The following is a 24,364-nucleotide window of genomic DNA, read 5'->3' as shown; positions in this document are numbered from 1 at the left end:
CTTTAACCCCAGAGAGACCTGCACATAATAGAACTACAGTAATGTTAAGAGCCTGGCTTTTTTCCAACACTAGCTGCACAGGATGCATGTCCAGAGTCCTTAAAGACAACGCTGACCATTTCCTGTCCAGCTAGCCTTCGATAGCATCTTTGTTGGGATTAGAAAACAGGCTGAAAATCGATCACTGTGCAGCAGGCAGGTTTTTAACCCAGAATCTTTGAGGATTCAGGAAACACTTTTAACATTAGCTTCCTGGGTTTTTCAAACATTGCAGGATATTTATATTACAGAGAAACAGATCTTTATCACTGTGACTTAAGTGGACTAATGCAGATGCATTAGAGGGACTTATAGCTTATATTCAGTAATGCTTTAACTCGTAGCTAGACACTTGTCTTAAATGGGTCACATTGTATATGAAAGCAAATTCAGAAGATTTTATTCATTTGTTGTAATAACTAGACTGATGTGAGGACAGCTCATCAATAAAAGATGGCTGTACATGTGCTGTATGACTACTGCTCTCAACAAAACCAGACCTGCTGCCACTGACAGCCCAGGCTCCACTGGCTTTTTAGTTGCTTCTGCTTTGCTTGATTTGGCACCACCACAATTTGCAGTGGGATAAGAGTGTTAACATATATAGCTGCAGGGAAATTAATTACCCCTCGGATTTCTGCTGCTGCTGCTGCTGCTGTGGTGTGGAGTAAAATAAAATCCGGGGTGATTCATCCCGTGTTATTGTATCGGTAACAACTAGACAGTTTTTCTGTCTGCACGTTGTGGATGGATGCAGCGCAGCCGGGTTTGTGTCAAGAAACCCCATGTGTTCACCTGAGCCCAGTAGCTCCTCAGCTGTTTGGTTTGGCCACAGCAATGCGCAGCTTCAGGCTCAATAGTGGAAACCAACCAATATTAATTCACAATTTTTCATTTAAGTTGGGAAATAATCTATTCCCAAGGTAAATCGTGTAGGGATGTTTTAAAAATGCTGAAAGGATTAAAATTACAAGGTCTGCTACTTACCTGAAGAAAAGGTCAGAGGCAACAACTGTAAGATTACCAGGTACCCAACAGATATTCAAGTAATTCATTTGGCCAAGAAACCGAATGTGTAACCCTTTCAGAACCACAGCTTTTCATCTGAACATGATGTTTTTAGCCCATCCACATCCAGGCCTGAGGAGCTCATACTCATGGTGAGGCATCTGTTATTCTGTCTGTTCACATTCACAACTGGTCCTTGTCCAATGGTAATGATAATAATGAGTAATGGTCAGAATTTAATGAAACATGCATACAGTAATCACCTAATTGGTTTTCACTAAAATTTTACTAAAGGTCAAGGTCACATTTAGTATTTTCAATATGAGTGGCATTACTCTGTCCACTCTGTGCAATACGGCCAGCCAGTGACAAGAAACCAATCACTTTCTTTTTGTACTTCACACGTCATAATAACCCGTGAACTGTGATGGATCGTGACCTAGATGAGCTATGATGTCATTGACATTCTGGTTTCTCTGAATTAAACCAGATGTAATCTGTTATTTTGTAATCTTTGAAAGAAATAGATGGATTCTGTTACCTTTGGACAAAGGTTTCAAAATTTCCGACTCACTTTCCAGTCTTTTTTTTTAAATTATTACCAATTAATGTGTTGCCTGATGATGTAGCCTCCATCAGTCCATCATCATTTAATGCAGAGTGGTGTCAATCTTGGCATGTATTACTGAGTAAGTGGATTTCCCAAAATGTCAAATTATTGCATCAAGAGTGCAAAATTCATTTCAAATCCTGCTTCCAACTAGTGTTCAGCCTCATTAGCTTTAGCCCTTTTCCTCTGTGCTGCATGAGTATCCTTCCTATAAATGCGTATTTGCTTTTTTCTGACCTCATTAAAACTCTGTGTCCCTTTCCTATAATTGCACAGAAATGTTTGTTCACGACTCATATAAAAGGAAGTCCATTCTGAGGTCTAACCATATAAAGTGATATAGAATTCAAAATAGACGAAGAGATAAAAACTCATTGTATTTAAAAACCTTTTAAAGGTCTGTGACCCTGAGCAGAAGTAATCCATCACTGTCTGTAATATGCTTCTAAAACAACTCATGCATACAGAGTCTTATTAATAAGGAATTCGGGTAAAGTTACATTAACACAGATCAAACCTAAATCATGCACACATCTGTATATCTCACCATTCAAATGAACAACAATCCAGCGACCTGAACAGTGTTCACAGAAGGGCTGTTAAGAAACATTTGATACATGTAAGAAAGTAAGGCATTAGTCCCTCTTCTTTGATTTTATATGAAACTGTCTGGATCTGTCCATTCTTATTATACATTTTAAACATTAAAAAACGCAACCCGTTGACCCTCATTCTAGACGTCTCGTGAAAGCCACAGGTTTATTTTTGGGGTTTTTTAAAGCTCTGATTGATCTATAACCAGCTTGCCTTGCATCCCGCCGCCCATCCCCACATACGCACACCGTTGTTTCACTGAGTCCTGAGAAAACGGAAAACAGTGCCTGCCTGCACTTTGAAGTTTGAAAAATACCTAAAATGTTTAATTATACATCACCCTGACACCTCTTTTTATGGTCTTAACTATGAGCCATAATTTCATTACGCATCCATTAAAGTGCATAATAAAAACGGTCCATCTTTTACTACATTGAAACATTTTTGGTTTGTTTATATATGTCCTTAATTTATTTTCCTTCTCAAAGTTTTGTGAGTGAAATAAAATACTCCTCATGGCATAGCTGCTTGGCACATAAGTAAGCCAAATTTCATGCAAATTTTCTATTTACAAGAGGTCTCTGTAAGACCTCGGGGGGCCTTAATGGTCTGAAAAATAATTGGCAGAAAGGTTGGATCCAGGACAACTGGCAGTGAGTGATGCAGTCTGGAAGAACTGGCCTGTGGCAGATCCATCCAACACACACCCTTTCAATCATTTGTGTGATCTTAACCTTAGAACAGAAACATGACCCGATTTAACAAGCCACCGGGACTGACAGATAGTCTAGAGGGGAACACTTCTGTCAAAATGAGTCCCAGAGGCAGCAAATATGCTAGAAATGTATCTCACACTGGATGCTGCGAGTTACTGTTCATCTGTAATGATTTTATGTGGCAAAGGAGAATGAATTATGGGTTTTCTTTCTGCTTTTTTCCCTGGGATCTGCTGTGACCTGGAGCAGCGAAGAGTTGTGTATTTCCTATTTTCCAATTTCCTTGTGTCTCTTCATACTTCAGTTCCACATTATTTCACAGAGACATATTGTGCTTTTTACAGCTAAAGTCACTTTAAAAAAATATGACATTTTGGATTTCACTGAATTATTAGAAGTTCTACAAAGAAATGATTTCCCCACTGAACTCCTTTGAAGGTTTTATTGAAAATATATGACACAAAGTTTTGTAAACAACTATTGCACACAGAAGGCAATGTCTTTTTCCATCCATCCATCCATCCATCCATCCATCCATCCATCTCTTAACCACCTCCAATTTTGGGACAGCTGTCACTTTTAATTGTTCCATTTCTAATTACAAAACTAGAATTTATAATGAATTTGCTTAACCACCTGATTTTCTTTGGGGGACTCTAAGGGAACCTATGGACTGAATATGTAAATAATTGTGAGTGAAGCTGTGAAAACTAGCTCCACCTTGATGGAGGTAAATGCAGCTTGCACACACTGAACTAGTACATTAAAGAGTTGCACTTAAACACACTTGAGATATTGTATTTTACTTAATATTTAAGTTTAAACTACTTTATACCTACTTTTGCATTTGATAGCTGTAGGTCTATTATTGGTTACTTAAAGGTGGTTTTTAAGCTGGTAAAATTAGTTATATATTAAACTGCCTAACAGTATGAAGGGCAGTTAAATAGTCCCAACAATACATTTTTCATACTCATTAAGAGATCGTTAAGATAGCATATACAACACTCTCTGGTGCCAGTATTCCTGAAGAATAAATATTTTTGAGCCTTAAAGTACATTTTTCTGGGAACACTCCTGTATTCCTCTTGAAGTACAGAACATTTTTCAAACTGCAACACTCCTCACACAACTTACTAGTGTACATCTTTACTCATAGCACATTTTTCTGCTTATACATATATACTATAACATATATTATACATACACTGTTACTTAAATGGGATTTTGAACAGAAGACTTTGTGTAAGTCAAAAGCCTGAGCACTTCTTCCACCACTGTTTTAGTGATAGATGAAGAATTCATTTTATGAAAGTAAAAAAAGAAAATTACATGCTGGAATGAGGTGCTGGATCTGTTCAGAAGTTGGTTAAGTATATGAGCATGAGGTCATGACAAAAAAGGAGCCCGCTTTTTGTTTGGCATGAGATCAAGCAGGAAAAGTGCAGTCGCTGCCCCATGCTACAGCGCTGTGGGCAGAGACACAAAGCCTTGTTGTGCAGGAGGACACGTTTCTCAATAGAAACCCATTTGTTTCAACTGAGCCAGCCAACTTATGGCTGATGATATCTTTTATGAAACAGCTGCAGCTCATATTCTTATAGAAATAATGGGATTTTCTTAACAGACCCTGAAATTTGAATGAGTGAGCGAGGTTGGAAGTCGTCCATACTACTGCAGTGATGTCATCTCAATTACGTGTGTATATCTGTGTGTGTGTGTGTGCGTGCGTGTTCATTTTTATGGGAAAGCAGGAGATGGGAGAAAAAAAAACATACCTCTCCTGTATTTCTAATGAATCTCTGTCCAAAAGCAGCACTGTGTCTTTCTTTTACCAGAACATTTGTCAGACTAAACCACCAAACTGTTTGTGGTCTGGAAACTTGGTTTAGCTGAAAGGAAACTCCTTAGGGTTTGTTTTGTTTTGCTTCTTCTTTTTTAATTTCTTTTTTTTTTTTACAGTCTATAGGAACGTTCTTAAAATCATAAGGTCAGCTTTTCAGAAAAAAGTCTAACAGCAAAGTAAAGAAATTTATTTCTTAAAAAAAAGCTAAAACGTTGCATGTGTTATGTTGCAGAAGTCCATGGGAACACAGCTAAACTGCACAGGTGGTAAATTGGCTACTTTTTCTTGACTGTTACACTGGGCCCTAATTAAGAGGCTCATTGTTACATTTTGTTGGTGACTGACAGATTTTTGGACATCTTTTCTAGTCTGGAAAATTTCAAGTGAAGGAATTTTGGCCAGTTTTCTTATGCATGACCACTGTGTCCCTTAATACTTGTGTTTCTTTCACTTGGTTGGCTTTTAGAAAATTAAGCAATACAATTTTTTCTTTGGTATGAACTGAATAGTTTGACATTTTGATAAATAGTCTATGTGTATTCAGTTTCTTGTGAGAGCCAAATAAAAGAAACAGGTTACCTAACTTAGTTTCTTTTCAGTTACAAGCAAATAATCTGTATAATGCTCTTCCCTATTTTTATTCTTTTTGCTAAGCTAAGCTGAACTACTTACTCAACTGTTCTGAAAGTAAATATGTGTACATTTAACTTTTCACATGTTTTTTCTTTTTGGATTTTGACAATTAATATATGTGCATTATTTAGGAGACTATTTGCTAGATCTGTTACAGTAAATTTAGATTTGATAAACAAAATAAAGATAGCCTTGCCCAAGTTTTGCAAATTAAACAAATGAAGTATCCTCATTCTGTAGTGAGCTTTACAGTTGATAGAAAAGAGGCAACCTAAAGGAGTCGAGAAATAAAGCTACTGTAGAAGTGCCAAAAACTCCAGGTCCTAAAATGGCCATGCGAGATTGGTTCTAAAAACAAACCAGTCCCCACTGACTCTTGCGTTAAAATACCCAGCCCAGCTGCATACACCTTAATGTCTGACTTTACAGAAGAAATGATACATATTTATAGCCTGATAAAATAAGCCTCTTTAGCTTTACTTCATGTAGTAGTTCATATTATATGAAGGCAGCAGCTGTCTACAGTATCTGGGCAAGAAAGGCAAGTCCTGCTTGCCCAGTGCTCAGATAAAACCAAAAGGAAAGCAGTCTCTCTCCTTACATCTCAGAGAGTGTTTTATGTCATGACCACCTCTCAATGCCTGTCTGCAACATCCTTTAAATGACTTTCATCCTCTACCTACAGATGGCTGTTGTTTCAGGAAGGAAGCTTGACCCCGCTTGACTCTGATTCCACTTAAATCTGCAATTGTAGCACATTAGCAAGGCCTTAATGATGGAGATGGGATGTCTGTTCCCAGCATGTCTGGTTTAATAAAACTGACAGGTGCTGAACAGGTGCAGGCAAACCATAACTTTAGGATAAATATTACTAAGAATTTACTTGTTTGGCTCAGTGCAGTTGTTTTGCCAATGCATCACCTTCATATTTTTAATCCCCCTGTAGATATAAACAGCTAGCCATGTCACATGGTGCTCAAACCTTTTAATTTAGCTGTTCTATGCAAAAGGCATGGTTGCTGGTAGCCCCAGTTTTTTTATTTACATTTTGTTTTGTGGTTCCAAATTAGACTCTTATTAAATATCACTGTGCACTGTAGATGCAATTTGCTAACCAAGTTGACTTGGTATAACTGGTATGACTTTTTTGCACTATACTCCAGGAATATAAATTACTTAATTAATTAAAAGATGGCAGTGGTTACAAGTCAGTGTTTTTCTCTACCTAAACAGCCAGTCTCTTTGTTTCCTCTGTGATAGGGATACAGACATTTCCCCTACACAATACTCTAGAAGAAAACATTCTTTATAAACTAATTCTAAAAATCTAAAAATATCTGCTGAAGTAAAATGTATAAACACTGATAATTGTAGGTAGTGACTAAGAGGGTTCTTAGTCTTCTTCTAACTAACTGAGCTGGCTCTGTTTCTTATCTTTTCCTCAATCATTGCATTTAATAATCTGCTGGGCCTGATTACTAACAGGCTGGCCTTGCACGTCTTTCTGCCTTGACTTCACTGCATAGTGCACTAACAAAAACCACAAACAGACCCCAGGCCAGCCATCAAAAGCAAGCAACAACCCACATTGATGTGTGTGGTTACTCCTAGATTCCCTAAAAGTTTGATTTGTCTAGGTTCAAAATTGTTTTAATGAAAGATTCTGCATGTTATTGTGCAGATAAATGCCACTCATTTGCTTCCAGTTTTTTCTTTCAGTCAGTTTTTGGGTCTTTTTTTGTGATGGCTCTGGGAGGTTACAGACCTATATTCTCCATTCAAGCCTGAAGGATGACCTCATGGGACTAGCAGCTGCCATCATCGTCCTCGCAGGAGTTAATAAGAACAGTATGCAGCCTCTGGAAAAAAAGACAGTCTTCTTTCTTTCTTTCTTTCTTTAAATTCCAGGAGATGACCACTTTGGCTTCATTATTCATTTATAAATGTATTTCTTTTATGATTTATTTTTTTCATAAATACCCTTTTAATGTACTTAACAACAGTTCCCAGTTTTAAAGCTGGATCACAGCAGAAAGCGTGTGCTGAAGAACTAGCTGAAGCTGAGTAATATTTTCTATAATGTTTGGCGCTCATTTCCTATAATACAGACTGACAGATATTGTGTAAAAGGGTGTAGTGGATCACAAAAACCACATGATGCATTCATGCATAGCTGATTGGCTGTTAGGTTATATTTAAAGCACTTAAGGGGTTAGCAATGCTGATGCTGTGCAAGATTTCTATACTGGCTCTAATCGCTGACTCATGTAAAGTAGCCTTTATTTATCTCTACGCAGCCCTTGCTTTATTTTCAGTTTCATTTGTTGGTTTACTCTTGTGTTTGTTTGTGCTTATCTTTGTTGTGTGTTTTTAGTGCTCTACAGAAATAACAAAACAGTGAAAATACCTTTTATGGAGTGCATGACTTAGCCTTCCTCTTTGATACTGCCTAGTATGTTGGTCTGTTTTATACTTACTTGTATGTGGGAAAGTTCAGTGAAGATATTGACCCTCTAAAAAAGCTTTAAAAATGCACCAAATGAAAGATGGACACAATGATGTTGAACAAAGTAGACAAACTAGCAGTTAGAAAATCTTACTTCCAAAAACACAAAGAATAGTTAACATTAGATTAAGCACAATGTTTCTCTGTGTCAGTGTGTTGATGGGTAACCCTTTGCTAACAAGTTCATCCCCTTGATATGTTGTTTTCACCACCTCTGGCAATTTAGGGGTGGTACAGGCTACTTTATTTTCTCATAACCTTATTCGTGAGGAATCTTGCACAACGTAATACCCAGATATGCCTAATTCTTCCCCGCCACTATCACTGTCATGCAGGTGTTGATAGACCTGTGTACATGTGCGGAGTCTTCAGTGTAACAAATTGCAAAAAAAGACTGTTAACGTTAATAGAACGAATGCAAAAACAAAAGAAAAACTGTTTTATTGATTGGGAGTTTAACAACTAGAAAAGCAGTGAATGTTGCTTCATAAGACCTGCACAGGCCAATTAAGATTTTAACTTACAGTGTTTGAAAGTGCATTATATTCTTATTCAGATGTTGGTGAATCTGGATTATTGGACTTTGAGGATATGAGATGAAGCCAGAGAAGAAAAAAAGTAAGTTTCTCGTTGTTTATTATGCATTTAAAAAGAAAACTGAAGAATTCAAGTGTTGAGTAGATAAAGGTCCAGACACTGGTGATGAGTTTGGATGATATTCTGCACTATGTTGAGCTGAGGTGCCTGAAGTCATTTGGCACAGTTGTCAGGGTTTTACAAATGGAGGACATCTCCAGTGCTTCACTGACTTCAGTCACAACACTGAATATCTGGAGCTATATATATAAATATTCCTCTGTTGTCTCCTGCTGTTGCTCCTCTTGGCTCATTTAATGTCAAAGCTGCTGAAAAATCTGTTTTCTTGGCTGAAGGCTGTGCATCCAATCTGATATCCTTCTGTGTTTGCAGCAGTTTGACCTGGACTGGAATGTTTGCGGAGTAATGTGTGAGCCATATGACTATCAAACGCTCACCCACTTCGTGGGCTTTGAATCAGACCACAGTATGAACACCAGAGGACAAATTCAGTTAATCCTTGCCTGAATTTTCTGTTTGCTTCTTGAGATAAAATAACAGCTTGGGAACGCTGCAAGTAAACTTTTATTTTTTACATGCGCCAGTTCATCCATCGTATACTTTGGTCCATGCTAACATATTTTAACAACTTTTGGACAGACTGCAAATCTGCAGATTTGTGGTCCCCAGAGGATGGAAACCTACTTACACTGATTTTAACATTACATAGCACTACCATAAGGTTTGTGTTTTAGACTTGCATACCTATCTCAACAAATGTCGGATGGACAAGCATGAAATCTGGAACAGACTTTCTCCAGTACAGGACTCTAAATTGACTGTACTGTTTGCTTGAAGTAAAAGCTACACTCATTCCTGATCTCAGAGGTTCAGCAGCAAGTCTACTTAGGTGTGGCAGATGGTCCCTGAGCCTGGTTGCATTGGTAGGTGTCCATTCTCTATGTAACAAGTCATTCAGTGCTTTCTGTAAGTGCCAAGTTGAGTCGCCTGCTCCACATTCACAGGTTGATGTCTGCCTACCCAATAAATCATGCGGCCCGTGTACTGAGTGCTCATGTCCTTTCTCAGGCGGTCTGATTTGAGTCTACCCACCAGCCATTTGCTGCATGCCATTTCCCTTTAGTCTGCTCTCCCTGTCAAACAAAGTCTTAAAACGCTGAGGTCTAGGCTGCTCTATGCAAATAAACACTGTCCAGCCAAAAATAGCTGTTGTTGATCTAAAACGAAGACAGATTCAGCGAATGCTTGCCTTATTTTCCTGCCTCAAATGTTGTCAGAAACACATTTCTTGTAATATTTTTTTACATTTAAGTTAAAATTTTATCCAGTTAGGTGCAGCACAGTGGGCGAACAAAGAAGGAGCACACCTTTCAATTATCTGCGGTCACTGTCAGTGTTGGGAAGCTGTCTGAAATCTTACATACAAAAACACCTCTCTGTGGACACGTGCCATGAGTTTTTTTCCATACTGCTCCATCGTCCTTGCTCTTTGGGGATTCTTGGATTACTTTCTCTAATATTATGAGGTCTTTACCTTGCAATATCAAGTGTCTTTAGATGACTTTTTCTGTAATGTAGAAATGTAATATAAATCAAGTTTAGTTAAAATAAACTGAATTTATAGAGCACCCCACATAACCTTTGTCTTGATGATATGAAAGATGAAAAAGAATCTCACAAAAATATTATGATAAGCAACTTTTAATAGACATGGAAATATTAAATGACAAAACTAACTAAAATATTAGACAAAAAATCTTCTTTTTATGAAAAAGCACAGTATAAATGGATAAAATAAATATTAATTTCATTAATTTGTTTAGACTGGCTGTTGATAGAAAAAAAGACCAATACACTAAAACCTGACCAGTGATGGTAACTGTTTCCACATTTTTTTAAAACTATGATTCTTACCAGTATGCTGATAAAATATTATTTACAAAGTGCATTAGTTGTACTGCATCTTGGTGAAAAGTAACTGAAATAGCCCTGGCTTGCATTTTAATGAAGACCCACATTTGAAATCAGTTTGTGACATGAGAGCATCATTTTGATTATCATACAAAGGTAGCATGTTTCAAAAGAATATATGAAGTTTTACATACTGAAACGATGGCATTTGTATATATTGGTGGCTTTTATACAGATTTGTTAGAAAAGGGAGATGAAGTGAGTCATTTAGGTTAACCTACAGACAGCATATATCTTCTAAATGTCTTTCTTGCCTATTTCACATGTGGTCATGAACATGTCATCATGTGGAAGGAAAATGAAAAACAGCTGCCAGGAACAAAATGTCCATCACTGACTTCAGCTGTTTAACAGGTTTGATTTGCGAACAATGTCTAGTAAACACAGAGCCAGCCGCAAAGCACAGATCCAAACACCAGCAGGACCAGCTGTGGAAGCCTCTCTGTCCCACTGGCTGCTAACTGTACTTGCTTGCTGTTAAAACCTGAGCGGGCGGCCTGTGTGCTTCCCCCACTGCAAAGCACCATGGGAGCCTGAAAGGAAGTTGGTCGCCTCAGCGGTCGGTCGGGACTGGACCCGTCAGTTGGCCTCTCGCCGATAAACAGCAGTGGGTGTTTCCTGTGATCCAGCTCTATCTTGAAGAGCTCGTACTCTTTATGGGGCAGCTTGATACCCAACACGGTGCATCCGTCTGTGGGGGTCAAGTCCTGCTCTATTCCGACCTCCCATCCTCTAGCACGACCACACTTCCCTGGCTTTGTACTGTTTAGCAATTTGGCTGTGGGCTCCCCCATGGCTGTGGCTCTGACCTGGGTTACCTTGAAGACAAACTCAGAAGCTCCTGAGATTTTGGGGGAGGGGTTTCCCTGAGCATAGTGGCCCGAGGCTCTCAGGGTGAAAGTGGGCTGAGAGCAGGCAGGGTCAGAGTAGTGCCGGTAGATGCCCTCCCAAGCGTGCTGCTGGGGATCAAAGGTGAAGTCTCGGGTAAGAAAGAGGACATTGGGACGGGTTTCACAGCGCTGGCTAACCCATCGGCCTCCCAGGGACAGATAGGTTGCAGGGCTGCGGGGCAACACAGGGGGGCGCTGGTCTGAGGAGCGGTACACCAGAGCACATACAGGGCAGGGGTGGATGTGATGCTGCAAGAAGAAAGAATGTTAGATGTTGACCCCAAGCATTTTTTTTTAATAGATGCTGTCCGTTTCTCATTTTATAATTATTGGCTTTGATATTTGATCCTCTTTAATTAGGCTTGAAGTTATGCTTCATGAAGGATGGAGCAAGTTTGAGTGACAAATGGTGAAAGGGTGCTGGTTTAAAATGCAAATGTGCTTTGCAAATGTCCCTCCCTGCTTTCCTAATATTCATCGTACTACTGAATAAAGCTGAAAAGCTCTGAAAAACAATTAAACAACAACAACAACAATGAAAATGTAGGTGCTGTTATAGGCATTAGCCAACCTCTGTGTTGTCGGTGGAACATTTTCATTTCAGCTACCTGCCAAATATTGTGGCTTCCTTTGTGGTCCGAACACCCCATCCAACACTGAGAGCCGCAATGCTTTGCAGGCATGAAAACAATCTGTTTTACATTTTTTCTCAGTAAATGACTGATAAATTTTCTGTTGATTGACTAATAGCCTCACTGACTAATCTTTTTTTCCCCTAGAGAGCTTTGCTTCAAGAGTAAATTGAGCAGCTTTTCCAGACTAAAAAATGCTTTTTGGCCTAGAAGAAACTATTTTTTATTAATGTATAATGTGGTCTAAGCCCAAACTGCCTAGATGTATGAAAACAAACAAACAGTTTGTCAGCCTGTAATGTGTTGCTTTATCTTAATTAACAACAAATTGCTTTCAATGTTTATTGATAAAAAATCCCTGTACTGTCTCACCATGGCATTCTGCAGTGGTTGCTGGTATCCAGTAGGTTTGTACTGAGTTCTTTGTGTCCAGTCAGTGTGGATATCCCCCAAGAACAGCTCCTGGACCTTCCCTCCATGGCTGTGGTATTGCGTCTCCACTCGTACCAAACCCATCTCCATCATGGAGAAACCTAGTGCTTCCAGACATCCCCTCCCCGCCCGGGTGTTGTATAGCTCATAGAGCTTCCCTGGCACCACTCGACCCAGGCTGAGACCCACGCATGTTGAAGGGAGCCTGGAGGCCAACCTCTGCTTGGCTGCAAGGCTATGAACCACAATGGCCACTTTGCTGAGGTGGTGCTCAGCTTCAGTAGCCCCATGGGTGATCCAAGAGGCCTGGCGCAGACGAATCTTTCCCCTGACTATCAGGGAGTAACTAGGATCCTCGCAGCTGCTGTCGGTATAGTAGTGCTGCAGGGCCTGGAAGTGACGGTTGGGGTGGAAAGTGTAGGAGCGGGTAAGGAACTCTGGACCAGGACGAACTTCGCATCTAAATGCAGAAGGAGAAAAATTATATAGGCAATTGTTTTCTTCTTAAGTATGACAGAGATGACTCTGAAGTATTGAATTATTTGGGACAGGTCTCGATTTAGCTTTTGTTTTTAAGATGGAGGGTCATTATCATTGCTCTATATGAATCTGTACCTTATTGATACCCAAGTGCCATCCAGTTGTGGTGGAATGTCTGCTGTGATTCTCACTCTGTCCTGTATGTTGTAGTACTGACAGTGGGGCTCCCATTGCAGGCTCTCACTGAAGTTGGAGGAGGATGCAAATGGACCTGTTGGCACCTCCCAAAGTTTTGTCCCTGTTCCTACCACCAACAGAGCTGGAAAGGAAAGTCAAAACAGTGCATCAGTAACAACAGTTATCCCATCTGATCAACACACAAGCTTCTTTCCACAGCAGGGGAAGACTCTCAGCCTCCGTCATTAGAAAATAAATGGAAATGCTAAGAGCCTCATGGTTATATTCACATTTCAAACAAGCTAGACTCATTGCAGTTCAGTCCAAACTCTTTCGGGATTGTAGTTTTGTTGAATTTTCTATGCAATGAGGAGAGAGACAGTGCTATGTATCCATACATGGCTGTGAAACAGGACCTTTGTCTCAGTGCTAAAATTTTGGCTTGTCACTTCAATCAGCCTGCAGCTGCAACATACAGGCTTTTAGTTTGCTTTGAGACAGGAGGTGTGCGTGGAAGTGTTTGTGTGGGAGTGTGTGGTCTTTGTACTGTATATATGGTTATATTTTGTTTTTTTCAAAAATTGCAATAATGCAAACGGGTGGGTCAGCGACAGCAGCAGGCCAACTGAGCCAAACACATCTGCTGATAATATGATTTTAAGAAAAACACTCATGATGATGAATGTTCTTGTTCTTGAGTTTTCCCAAACACTGACAGCTAATCCAAATGAAAGCCTTATTCACTCTATAGCATTTTATTGATCTGACATTTGCACATCTGCAGTGTGTCTGCCATTAATCTTAACTGCAATTTCACCTCAATGCGTGTGTTGTCAACAAGGTCGAGTGCTCTGGTGTGGTTTCCAACCAGACCAAAGCGATAGGATTTTCTGATTGCACCCTCATGGTTGCAACATGAGGAAGCCCTCTGGGGTCTGTCTGGGCAATATGCGCACTTTTGCGTGTGTCAAAGTTATGGCTTCAGCTTTAAATCCCCCCAAAACAAATGTCAAAAAGCAAAGAGTTCTCACAGATGCCTCCATCTTCTGTTTTCCACTTGCATTCATTTTCATTTGTTAAATTGAAATATCGTCATTAGGTTTTCACCATTTCATGTAACCTGTTACACAATGAACTTGTGAAAGTGTATTGGTAGGGGAATATTGTCACGTGTGGACAGAATGACTGTGTGGTATCAGCCTTGTATCTAATGCTGTCATTTTCTGGACACATTCCTCAGAGATTGTGGTTCATATTGACATGATAGCATCGCACAGTTGCCACAGACATGTCAGCTGATCATCCATAATGTCAATCTCCTCTTCCACCACATCCCCTCTATTGGCTTGAGACTCTGCATTGTGATGTTCAGCAAACCAGTTTGTGATGGCCTTAACTTTGTGACATTGTGTGTGTGATTTCTGCTGGAAGTAGCCAATAGACTGGTATGCTGTGGTCATGAAGGGACAGATATGGTCCCTAACAATGCTCAGGTAGGCTGTAGCATTAGTGCCAAGGGGCCCAAGGTGTGATGAGAAAACAGTCCCCACGCCATGACACCAGTACCACCAGTTTGAAATGTTGATATGAAGCAGGAAAGATCCATTGTTTCATGTTATATGCCAAGATCAGATCCTGCCATCCAAATGTCCCAGCGGAAGTCAAAACTCATCACACCAGGCAGCATTTTTCCAGTCTTCAATTTGAGTGAGCCTGTGTGAATTGCAGTTTCAGTTTTCTGTTCTTAGCTGACTGGTGTAGCCCACCTGCTTCAGAGTTTGACATGTTGTATGTTCAGAGATGCTTCTCTGTAAAACCTGGTTGTAGTCAGTAGTTATTTGAGTTACTTTTGGCTTTTTGTCTGCATGAAGGAGTCTAGCCATTCTGCTTTGACCTTTGACTCCAAAAAGATATTTTCGCACAGAGAACCTCCGCTCACTGGATATTTTCTCTTTTTTCTATCATGCTCTGTGAACGTTAGAGATAGCTCCAAGTATTCAAAATCACTTTTCTTCCCCATTCTGTTGCTCGGTTCTTACTTCAACAGGATGTCCAGACCATGTCTGCATGCCAAAATGTCTTGAGTTGCTGCCATGTGATTAACTGTTTAGATACTTGTGTTAACGAGCTGCTGTTCCTGATGAAGAGGCCAATGAGTGTATATGACTGCTAAGTAGTGGCGCATTCCTAAATAAGTCAGAAATTTTGATTTACCAGTCAGGATTTTTTTGTGAGACACCCCCTCAAGTTGGAAATGGCAATATTAGTGGGAACAAATCAACATACCCTGGTTTAGCTATCCAAGATGGCAGCACTGAATGTAAACAGTAAAACTGTAAAACTGCCATATACAGAGCACTGATCAGGCTCTATCCATGAAAGTGCTTTTTAAGTGCAACAGTTTTTTGCTGAAAACATTTGAAATTATTGCACTTTTGCTTTAAGTTTCTTTTTAAGTATTCCATCTAGTTTTTCCTCCCTTTCCTTTTTACTTGCTCTATTATTCCTTTTACTCCCATAACTGTCACATTCTCTCTTTACTACTATTAGTAACCTTAGCCCACATTTTTCAGGGAGAAGATCACCTGTCGAGGCTACAGTTGAGTTTGGAGTAAGTTGTGCAAGTTTCAGCTAGAAGGACCCACAGACCACTCGGTTTTCCCATGGCTCAGCAAACGAAGCTCAAGGACTTTTGAACGGAAAGTGTGTGATGTTGATTTTCCTTTAAAAGGCTCCAAGATGGAGGCTGACGGATCTGCATTTATTAACCTTGTTAGTGTCAAATGGAGGATATTTTTTGTTCCCTTCGCTCTTGGAATGCTTCCCAAACACACTGACCACAACCGCAGACATGTGTGCTGCTCAGTCGTTTCCCAACATCCTTCCACCTGATGCTCACACACATAAACACACACACAACCGTAAAGTCTGACCTGTACATCCATCGACCACAAAGCCAGACTCAAACTCAAAGCAAATTTCTCCTCCTTTCAGCAGTCTGTCAGTATGTTGATAAGATTAATTCTTCTTTTTGCTGTCACAGGCAATGAAACATGTTTGCAATTTCCCCTATGCGGTGATGTGCTTGTTTATGCTCCCTGTCACTGCAGCTGGTGAAGAAACCCGGTCAGTCAGTCCCAGCTGGGCTCCTTTGGGAGAACCCGGAGCAGAAATACTAATCAGGATTAATTAATTTCCATGGCTCCTTACAAGTCATCCAATTGGTCTGTTTTGTGTTATCTGTCCTTTGTAGCTGCATGCAACATGTTGCCTAAGTGGTTACTCGCACAGAGCACAATGAATGGACACAGAGACAAGAGTCCCAGTATGTGATGTGGAGTCATTTGGACCGGTATATTGGACTTTCTATTTTTGCCAAAGCATTTCTATAGAGTGTTTCTTGAGGTCACTTGTCATTCAGTCCCTTTTCCTCTCTTGGATCTCCTTCCAGTTGGGCATATGGTTGCATTTACTAAAAGAGTGCTCATAAAAGCAGAGCTTAGTAAAACAAAATTGCTCATCGTGGGGTTTTAAGTATTCTTCTACAAAAGAGCCCTATTCCAACCACAAGTGAGGTGATGGTGTAATACATATGATAATATCCAATCCCAGTCTCCATTTGGAGGAGATGGGGGACTATTTTACTTGATTCACTTCCTACACAGGCAGTCACATTGCATTAGTTTTACCCTGCAATGGTTCCTACTGATTTATTTTTCCACAGCGGGCCCTAAAACTTCCCACTCATATGGCCTGTCACAGCATAGTGGTCAGTGCATCTTTTAAAACAGATTTCATTACATATACCAGTAAAACTTTATGTAAGACTGAGACCTGAAAGTTACATTTAAGGTTAAAGATGGATTTGATGCTCATGGAAGTAGCTGAATGTATTAAATACTTTTTAAAAGGTTGAAATTCTCATTACAGAACATGTAATAGCATTTAGAGTAATGTATAGTGACCATGTGCTAAAGAACTAGATTTACCAGCATTAAGGTATTCATAATAGTATGCTTTCTATAATCTTCAACAATTTTAGACTACTATGTTGATCAGAATATTTAATAATTTAATACGTCTTGGATGACATTAGACTGTTATTTTAGTGTTTCTTTTTTTAATCTCATTAAACAGTTAATTACTTTGAAATATAACTCCAGGTCCTCACCTTAACCCCCCAAATCAGCCTCTTCTCTTTCTTTAACCGTGACAAAAAATCTTCTTTGTCACATTTTTACAGAAATGCTTCAGGAACATTATAATAGCAGCCCTAAAGCCAAAGTCTAGTTTCCTCAAAGGCATCAGAATTTACAGTATTCAACAATATCCAGAAAGAATATTTTACTGACTACATACAATGTGGGTTTCATGCAGACTTATGACTGATAGAAAAATAATAATAAGCGTTAAAGATAAATCACTTATCAGAAAAGTAAGCTTACAGGTTCCTACATTCAGAGACTCACTGCTTCTGCATTTTTATTTACATTCATCCATTTTCTTCCACGGGTTAGGCAGAAAGGCAGCATGGTGCAGTGGTTAGCACTGTTGCCTCGTAGGAAAAAGGTCCTGAGTTCAGCTCCTGCATCAGACCCCTCTGTTTGCAGGGTGTGCGTGGGTTCTGTCTGGGTACTCTGGCTTCCTCCCACAGTCCAAAGACATATAGTTAGTGGGGTTAGGTTAACTGATGTTTCTAAATTGCCCATAGGTTTCAATAGGTGTCTGTCTCTCTGTGCTAGTCCCTGCCTCTTGCCCTATTATGGCTGGGATAGCGTCCAGAATCCTTATTGTTTTCATAATTATTTTAAAGCCAAGACCTGGAGAAAAGTTCTTCTGTAGGGGACTTTTGCTGCTCTATGCTAATTTCTTATATTAACCTTCACGTTCTGGAGTGTCAAAACAAAACAACCGGTCATTTTGTTTTATTATCCAATAGATGAATCCAACAATTGCCTTCAAAGCTGTTCCCTTATTGAGAAGAATGTGACAAATCCTGGAATGACAGGATTAAAGCCACCTTCCTACTCTACCCCTTGATGCACTCTGATTCTTTTAATTGTCATCAAGCCTTACAAAACACTGCTGAATCCACAAGCAACAATCATTCCTCTAGATCCCATCGTGTAGATTTGCAATTCTTCCACCAGAGGTCAGTGCAGCAGCCTGTGAGCTGCGTGTGGTCTGGACGGTCAGTCTGTCATCCCCACTAACACTGGTGTTCGCCTCATCTGACTGATGACCAGCCAAAGTAATCTACCTGTCTTTGAGCTCATATATTCCTTCAGTTCCCCCCCTACACACGCACATGCATACGCTTTCACAAAAAACACACTGCACACATTGATGCACAGTAGACTGCAGAAGGGATACCATTTATATGAGACCTCCGGGTTGCCCTCTGTTTGTTTGTTTGCATTTGTGATTACGGTCTGGCAGCCTTCGCTCTCCTCTCTCACGTCTCGTCCACAGAGCCACAGTAAAAATAAGGCTTTATGTACGTCTTTATTTGGAGCTATCCTGTAAAAACAAGAACCAGAATCTGGCACTTTTTATTCAGGGCTTGCGGGGAATCAAGTGCATGACGTTGAAGTTGACCGCACAGCTGGTCCATCACAGAGAGAGATGTCTTTGTCTTCTTCACAGCTACTTCTGAAAATATTTAACAGAGAATCACTAAAGCTGCCAAAATGGAGGCAGCCTAGGTGAAGGAAAAATATCCAAATAATGTGTTGACATGAAGGCAGTGTTGGACCAATTCCCCCAGTATTTTAAATAAATCTTCCGACTTCTTCTTTTTTTTTTTTAACTACATCCTTACTCTCTTTTTGTGCTCTGATCCCTCTTTGTGCTTTGGATCAAACTCCCTAAACTGTCCCTGAAGTGCCTGTGCCCTCCTGGCCCTCCTTCCTCTCCACCTGATTACTTTTCTCTCCCCCTGATGAAAAAGCCATGATATTTACGCCTCATTTGTCCTGGATGGATTTCAGATTTCTCCTTTCTTTCTTCTGTCTTTGTTTATTTTCTTCTCTTTCTCTGTGTGTCTGTCAATGGTTTATGAAGTGAACGAAGTTCATGACAGTAAGGGGTGGAGTTTGGAGGGGTGAGGCGTCTTCGTGCTCCAGAATGACAAGATTAGTGAGGTGCATGTGTGTGCTTTCTCTCAGCAGCAACATTAAATGCTACAGAAGCTCATCATTCCACATATTTAGGTGACTGCTGCACATTATTCACAGTTCACAGCTGCTTTTTCAGGCTTCCTGACTCACGCAGCTGCCATCCAGATTTTGGATAGGTGTTAATAGCCAATGATTCCTAAGCTTTTTGGCTTGCAGCACCTGATAATGAAGGGGTGTGTGCTGGCTGCCCAGTGTTTTGCAGGATATCCCTATATATACTGCACAATGAGCAGCGAAGATTGATATTCCTGCTTTTGGTTTTATTTTTTCTCACAGCTCCTCTTCTAGTCTAGACGATGCAACCACCTGCATAATAACTTTTTACTCTTAAAAGATCTACTATTTCAAAAGATTTTCACTGTTCAGCAAAAACAATGGTCAGCTGATTTTATTTATCTTATTCGAAAAGGTAAGAGTACGCAAACATGGGGTGTAAATATTTCAAAACAACAGGGGACACAACAGTTGTTCTACTTTTTTCTTTTAAAAAAGTACTAATTTCTTTACTGTTAGTCTTTGTTTTAAACCGTAAAGGATTTATTGTCTTCTGGTTCTACACCAGTGAATGACTATTGATACTCATATATCCCTGCATATCATGCTTCGAGGACTTTATTCAATACACTCTTCTGCTGGTGTTGGTGCCCAGTGCCTGTTGCTAAAAAAACACAGAATAAACATAAACAATAAACATAAAACATCATCTGTGTTACCTGGACCTGCAGTTCTCATCTGGTAGAAGCTAACCCTTCAGCCAAACCTCCTGTTCCCTCAGCGAGCTAACACATCTATTATAAAGCAGCGTAAGTTATCATTATCCCTTCAGCACATTTATGCTGTGTGATTCTGGGCTGTCTAAGAAAAAATTTAAAAGCGTGAGAGAGGACTCTCATGCAGGCTGACACAAACCTTGATTTGGCAACTAAAAATAATCTATGTTGACAATACTTCTGAACGCATGCTGATGGTATGGTATGCTTTTTTAAACTTAGTCCTTTCTTTATTGATTTAGATTCTGACAGTTTTATTGACATACTTTAAGCTTGATAAACTTGGTACACAGTCAATGCCCTCATTGTTAAGGCACTAACATTCAAAACTGTAATTACTGAATTTATAATTATAGTCTTTACGGCATAGATAATGTACTGCTGCCCTGCACTGTCTTTGCACAACAGCATTCAAAGTAGATTTTTCTCAACCAGGGCCGTTTTGCAGGAATATCCCTCTCCTTTCCTTCCACCCTTGTCACTAAAGTCAGACGAAGGTCAGGCTGATTTAGAGGTTTTCCTAAGAACATGAGGTCCAGTGTGTTATTCTAACCCCGGGTCCCCGTTTCTTCTTTTGGCTTTAACCCCAGCATCTCATCGCAGCCTTCCAGGCCAGGAGTATCCTTCTGTCCCCAGGGCAGCACAAGGACAACTACTGTTGTCTTTTCATCACAGTGTAAGCTGCTTAATCCAACGGCCTCGTTTATTTAGACAAGGGATCAACAGGGGTTTGCCCAGTGGATGCTGCTGCCAGTTCCACTGCGGTTAGCAAACTCTGGCTCCTATTCACAAAGCAACAACTCACACACACACACACACACACACACTCACAATGTCGTACTGCGTAAAACAGCTGTCTCCTCAAGCCAACACATCCACTTACTTCACCATTTCTTCAACGATGTTTTTCAAAAGTCTCTGAAAGCCAGCAGCAGATTGAAGCCCAACGCTGGATTTTGAGCTGTCTGACAACGAGGAGGATTCTTCGTTATACGAGCACCTTCATTCATTGTGGTCTTTTTTTTTTTTTGGTGGACAGCCAAGGTACTTAAGATTTAGATAGTGGACAGGGAAGTTGATGGTCCGTTGATGTTTTTGGAACTGAAATTTTAATTCTTTCATCTTAATTCAAAAGCCTGGCTTGGAGATAGTTCTGGAGATCTGGTTGGTGGCTGTTTCATGTACTTGGAGAGAGGTGGAACATGCTACAGCCAAGATGTAGCTTAAACAAAAATGATTAGGGGTTGGATCAGACATTTTATCATCCAGTTCAAGCTGGATGTGCTGAAGGAGTTTTTTTTATTCAGTTATACTTGGTCACCTTTTCTTTTACACATTCAAAGGTGGAGACAATCTCTCCACAAAGTGTGGGTAAAGGACAAAGTTTTTCAAAAGATTAACTTTTAGAACTAAGCTGTTACTTAGTATAGGAAAGGAGCACAAATCAGAAATACTAAAACACCTGCCAAAAGTTCTAAATACATAATCCAAATAAATTCCTCTTTAAAGCTTTTCTAAGCGGTTTTCTGCACAGTTTGAACTGTCCTGTGTGGAGCTGACGGCTCAACCTTGCCGGTCTCCCACTGACAAACTTGAGTGGTGAAGAAGCAAAAAGCTCAAAGATACCAGTCTACTACTGAAGCATTGAGCAGGAGATGGTTCTGAAGGGAGGGGAGAGTAAGGCTGGCACCAGACAGATGCCTCCTCCTGTCTGCCTCCAGCCACCCATCACCCTAACCAGCCCTGATGGCCAAAATGCTTTGCTTCCATGATCGAGGCCAAGCGGATAGATCATCAGCTCGGCACAGCAGCTTGAGGTAGGGTCAGTAATGGCTGTCTGCTGTTATTCTAACCATTAACATAATGGCAACATTAGTTCCAGGGCCACGCTTCTCTGCTCCTAGGGAGCCATTGTTTAAAGGCACCAGCTAGAGCCCCTTTTTGAAGACTCGTCCAGTGGCCACAAACGCTTTGAAGACGCTCACAGGGGGAGAGGGGGAACACAGACGGGCTATTCATAAGTCTAACATCAGCATAATTTGTGTTTAATTTTTCAAAGTGGTGATCCATATGTTGAGCTTTCATTTGAATTGTGACAAATAGCGTAATGACTTCCTTATAATTATGAAGATGTCAGCTTTAATCTCTCTTTTTTTTGTTTGACCATGTGTTCTCCAATCTAAAGTTCTAGCTCTAGTTCTTACAAGAGTAAACATTTACTGTCTCTTATTCTTTTCATAGTGAAACTTTTGATTACAGTGGGTATCTGTAGCTCCGGATTACCTGCTGAAGTGTAAAATGTAAATTTCACATGACTCGTGGTCTTTGTAAGTTTAAGCCTACTGTAAAATAACATTTCTCTTAAACATTTTTCAAGATTTAAAATTTACACCAATTAACTACGCAGAAATCAGTGCTTGAACTCACCTTGCCACAGAAACCAGACACCCCTCAACAGGTGACTGAATCGTCCGCTTGACATGTTTCCTGCTCCCGCGCCCTTCATTCACACACTGTGTTCCGAATATAAATGGTGATCCGTGGGAAATCCAAAACACATAGATGGCTCCTGTCAACGAGAAACAATCATGCAGGATACCAACATGACAAGAGCTCATGAATGAAGTTCCCAGTAATCCCACAGACAAAATTCTAATTTCCAGTTCAGCCAAAAAGGTGTTTTGTTTTGTTTTTTTAAAAGCAAAAGTTTTCTTCTTTTCTTTTAGCTCCAATTCTTGGCTTCCATGATCTGATAAAAAATGTCCTCTGTTGAGGTCATCCGTTCATGCAACTTCTCCACACTGGTGCTTTCCTTGAGCTGACGAGGGGTGAGAATAAACTCTCTCTCTCAATCACACACCGTTGTCTCACTCCAGTGCAGCACTGTGAAACTGTTCCACTCAAAGCATGTGCAGTGAGGGTGTGTGCGTGTGAGCAGGAGGATTGTATGTGTGTGCACTCCTGTCTGGCTCTTATAGTTTTGAGCTGAGAGGAGGGAGTAAAGAGAGAGAGAGAGGGATGGAAGAAGGGAGGGCAGATATAGGGAAAGTTTCAGTGTGTGTGTGTGTGTGTGTGTGTGTGTGGAGGAGGGGGATTGAGCTTCAAGCTTCCTTGAGCGAAGACTCTGAGAAGCTTTCAGAGCAAGGTGCAAAAGGGCAGGGATGAAAAGAAGTTACTACTACAGTCACAATGCAACAGCACGACTCGGTAAAACAACAACATAAAAAATGAATGTATAGGTTCAGGCAAGGAAATGCAACCTCAGTATGTGACATTGGGGAGAAAAAAAAGAGTAAAGTCAGTTTGTGTGGGTCAGTACTGTCAGCTGCTAATATTTTAAGACACACAACACTCTGTGGCCTCTATTCATTAACAGCTGTAGTGAAGCTGAGACTGAGGTATACCTACTTTACATTCTTTGATTCGGTCTAGATTAATCTCTGCTTTATGCCTTGTTAGCAGTGAAGAGCAAAGCATTACTGTGCCTCTCCATTTATAACTCCAACCAAACTTGAGCCACTTCCCCAAAAATCTTCCTAAAATTTTTGGTCTTTAAAAACAAAATTATGATGGTGTGAACAATGATTGGAGGAACAGTCTGAGTTTGCATTGGAATTAATATAAAAAACGATGTGTGTAAATAGCTCAGTTACTACTCCAAAGACTTTACTGTAGACAGTTTTTATTGGATTTAGGTTCTCCCAAAGAAATAGTCCCAATGAAAACTGTTGACAGTGAGGTTTGTGGCATATTGGGAGTAATGGAAACACAATTTCTGGGAAGAGATGCTGCTGCTGCTGCTGTTTTTAGCATAATTTTGTAAATGCTGCATTTGTGATACAAACTCACGAAGTTTTTAACATAAAATCAAAACAATCTACTGGTCAAACTCCTGTATGTGGGTGCATTTCTTTCAGTTTGGGTGCACTGACCCTTTAAGCTGAGGGAAAAAAAATAGCACAAATACATGTCAGCAGCAGCTGCGCACACACGCGCGGTTTGCACAAACCTGCAGCACACATCATTAAAAAAGGCACATGCATAGACAGACGCTCCAGTCACACTGATTCAGAGGCTCTGCGTATACATGTGGTTGATGGAGATGTTGACAGTGTTGACCACTGCAGAGGTAAAGAAAGGTTTCAAAGTGCCTGCCAAGTGAGAGTTGGCAACACATCTGCGACGGGTGGGCTGACCGGAGCCCTGGCACACAGACAGGGCAGCATACACTCCCGACCTACCATTACACACATATGCAGTCAACGGCCAATGCAATTGGATGAA

General features: G+C 40.3%; 1 protein-coding gene across 1 annotated transcript; it reads right to left on the bottom strand.

Moving 5' to 3' along the window:
• Positions 1 to 10,240: 10,240 nt before the first annotated feature.
• Positions 10,241 to 23,013, bottom strand: apcdd1l (adenomatosis polyposis coli down-regulated 1-like). The gene is made up of 4 exons (XM_031738739.2): positions 22,508 to 23,013; positions 13,090 to 13,273; positions 12,415 to 12,934; positions 10,241 to 11,659 (listed from the first exon to the last, which is right to left on the bottom strand). Exons 1-4 carry the CDS (start codon positions 22,584 to 22,586, stop codon positions 10,895 to 10,897), a joined length of 1,548 nt encoding a protein of 515 aa, XP_031594599.1. The 5' UTR covers positions 22,587 to 23,013; the 3' UTR covers positions 10,241 to 10,894.
• Positions 23,014 to 24,364: the final 1,351 nt, after the last annotated feature.

The sequence above is a fragment of the Oreochromis aureus genome, linkage group 5 (genome assembly GCF_013358895.1).
Source record: "Oreochromis aureus strain Israel breed Guangdong linkage group 5, ZZ_aureus, whole genome shotgun sequence".
Lineage (NCBI taxonomy): Eukaryota > Metazoa > Chordata > Actinopteri > Cichliformes > Cichlidae > Oreochromis > Oreochromis aureus.
Note: the sequence above shows the minus strand (reverse complement) of the source record. Positions and strands in the feature narration are given on the sequence as shown.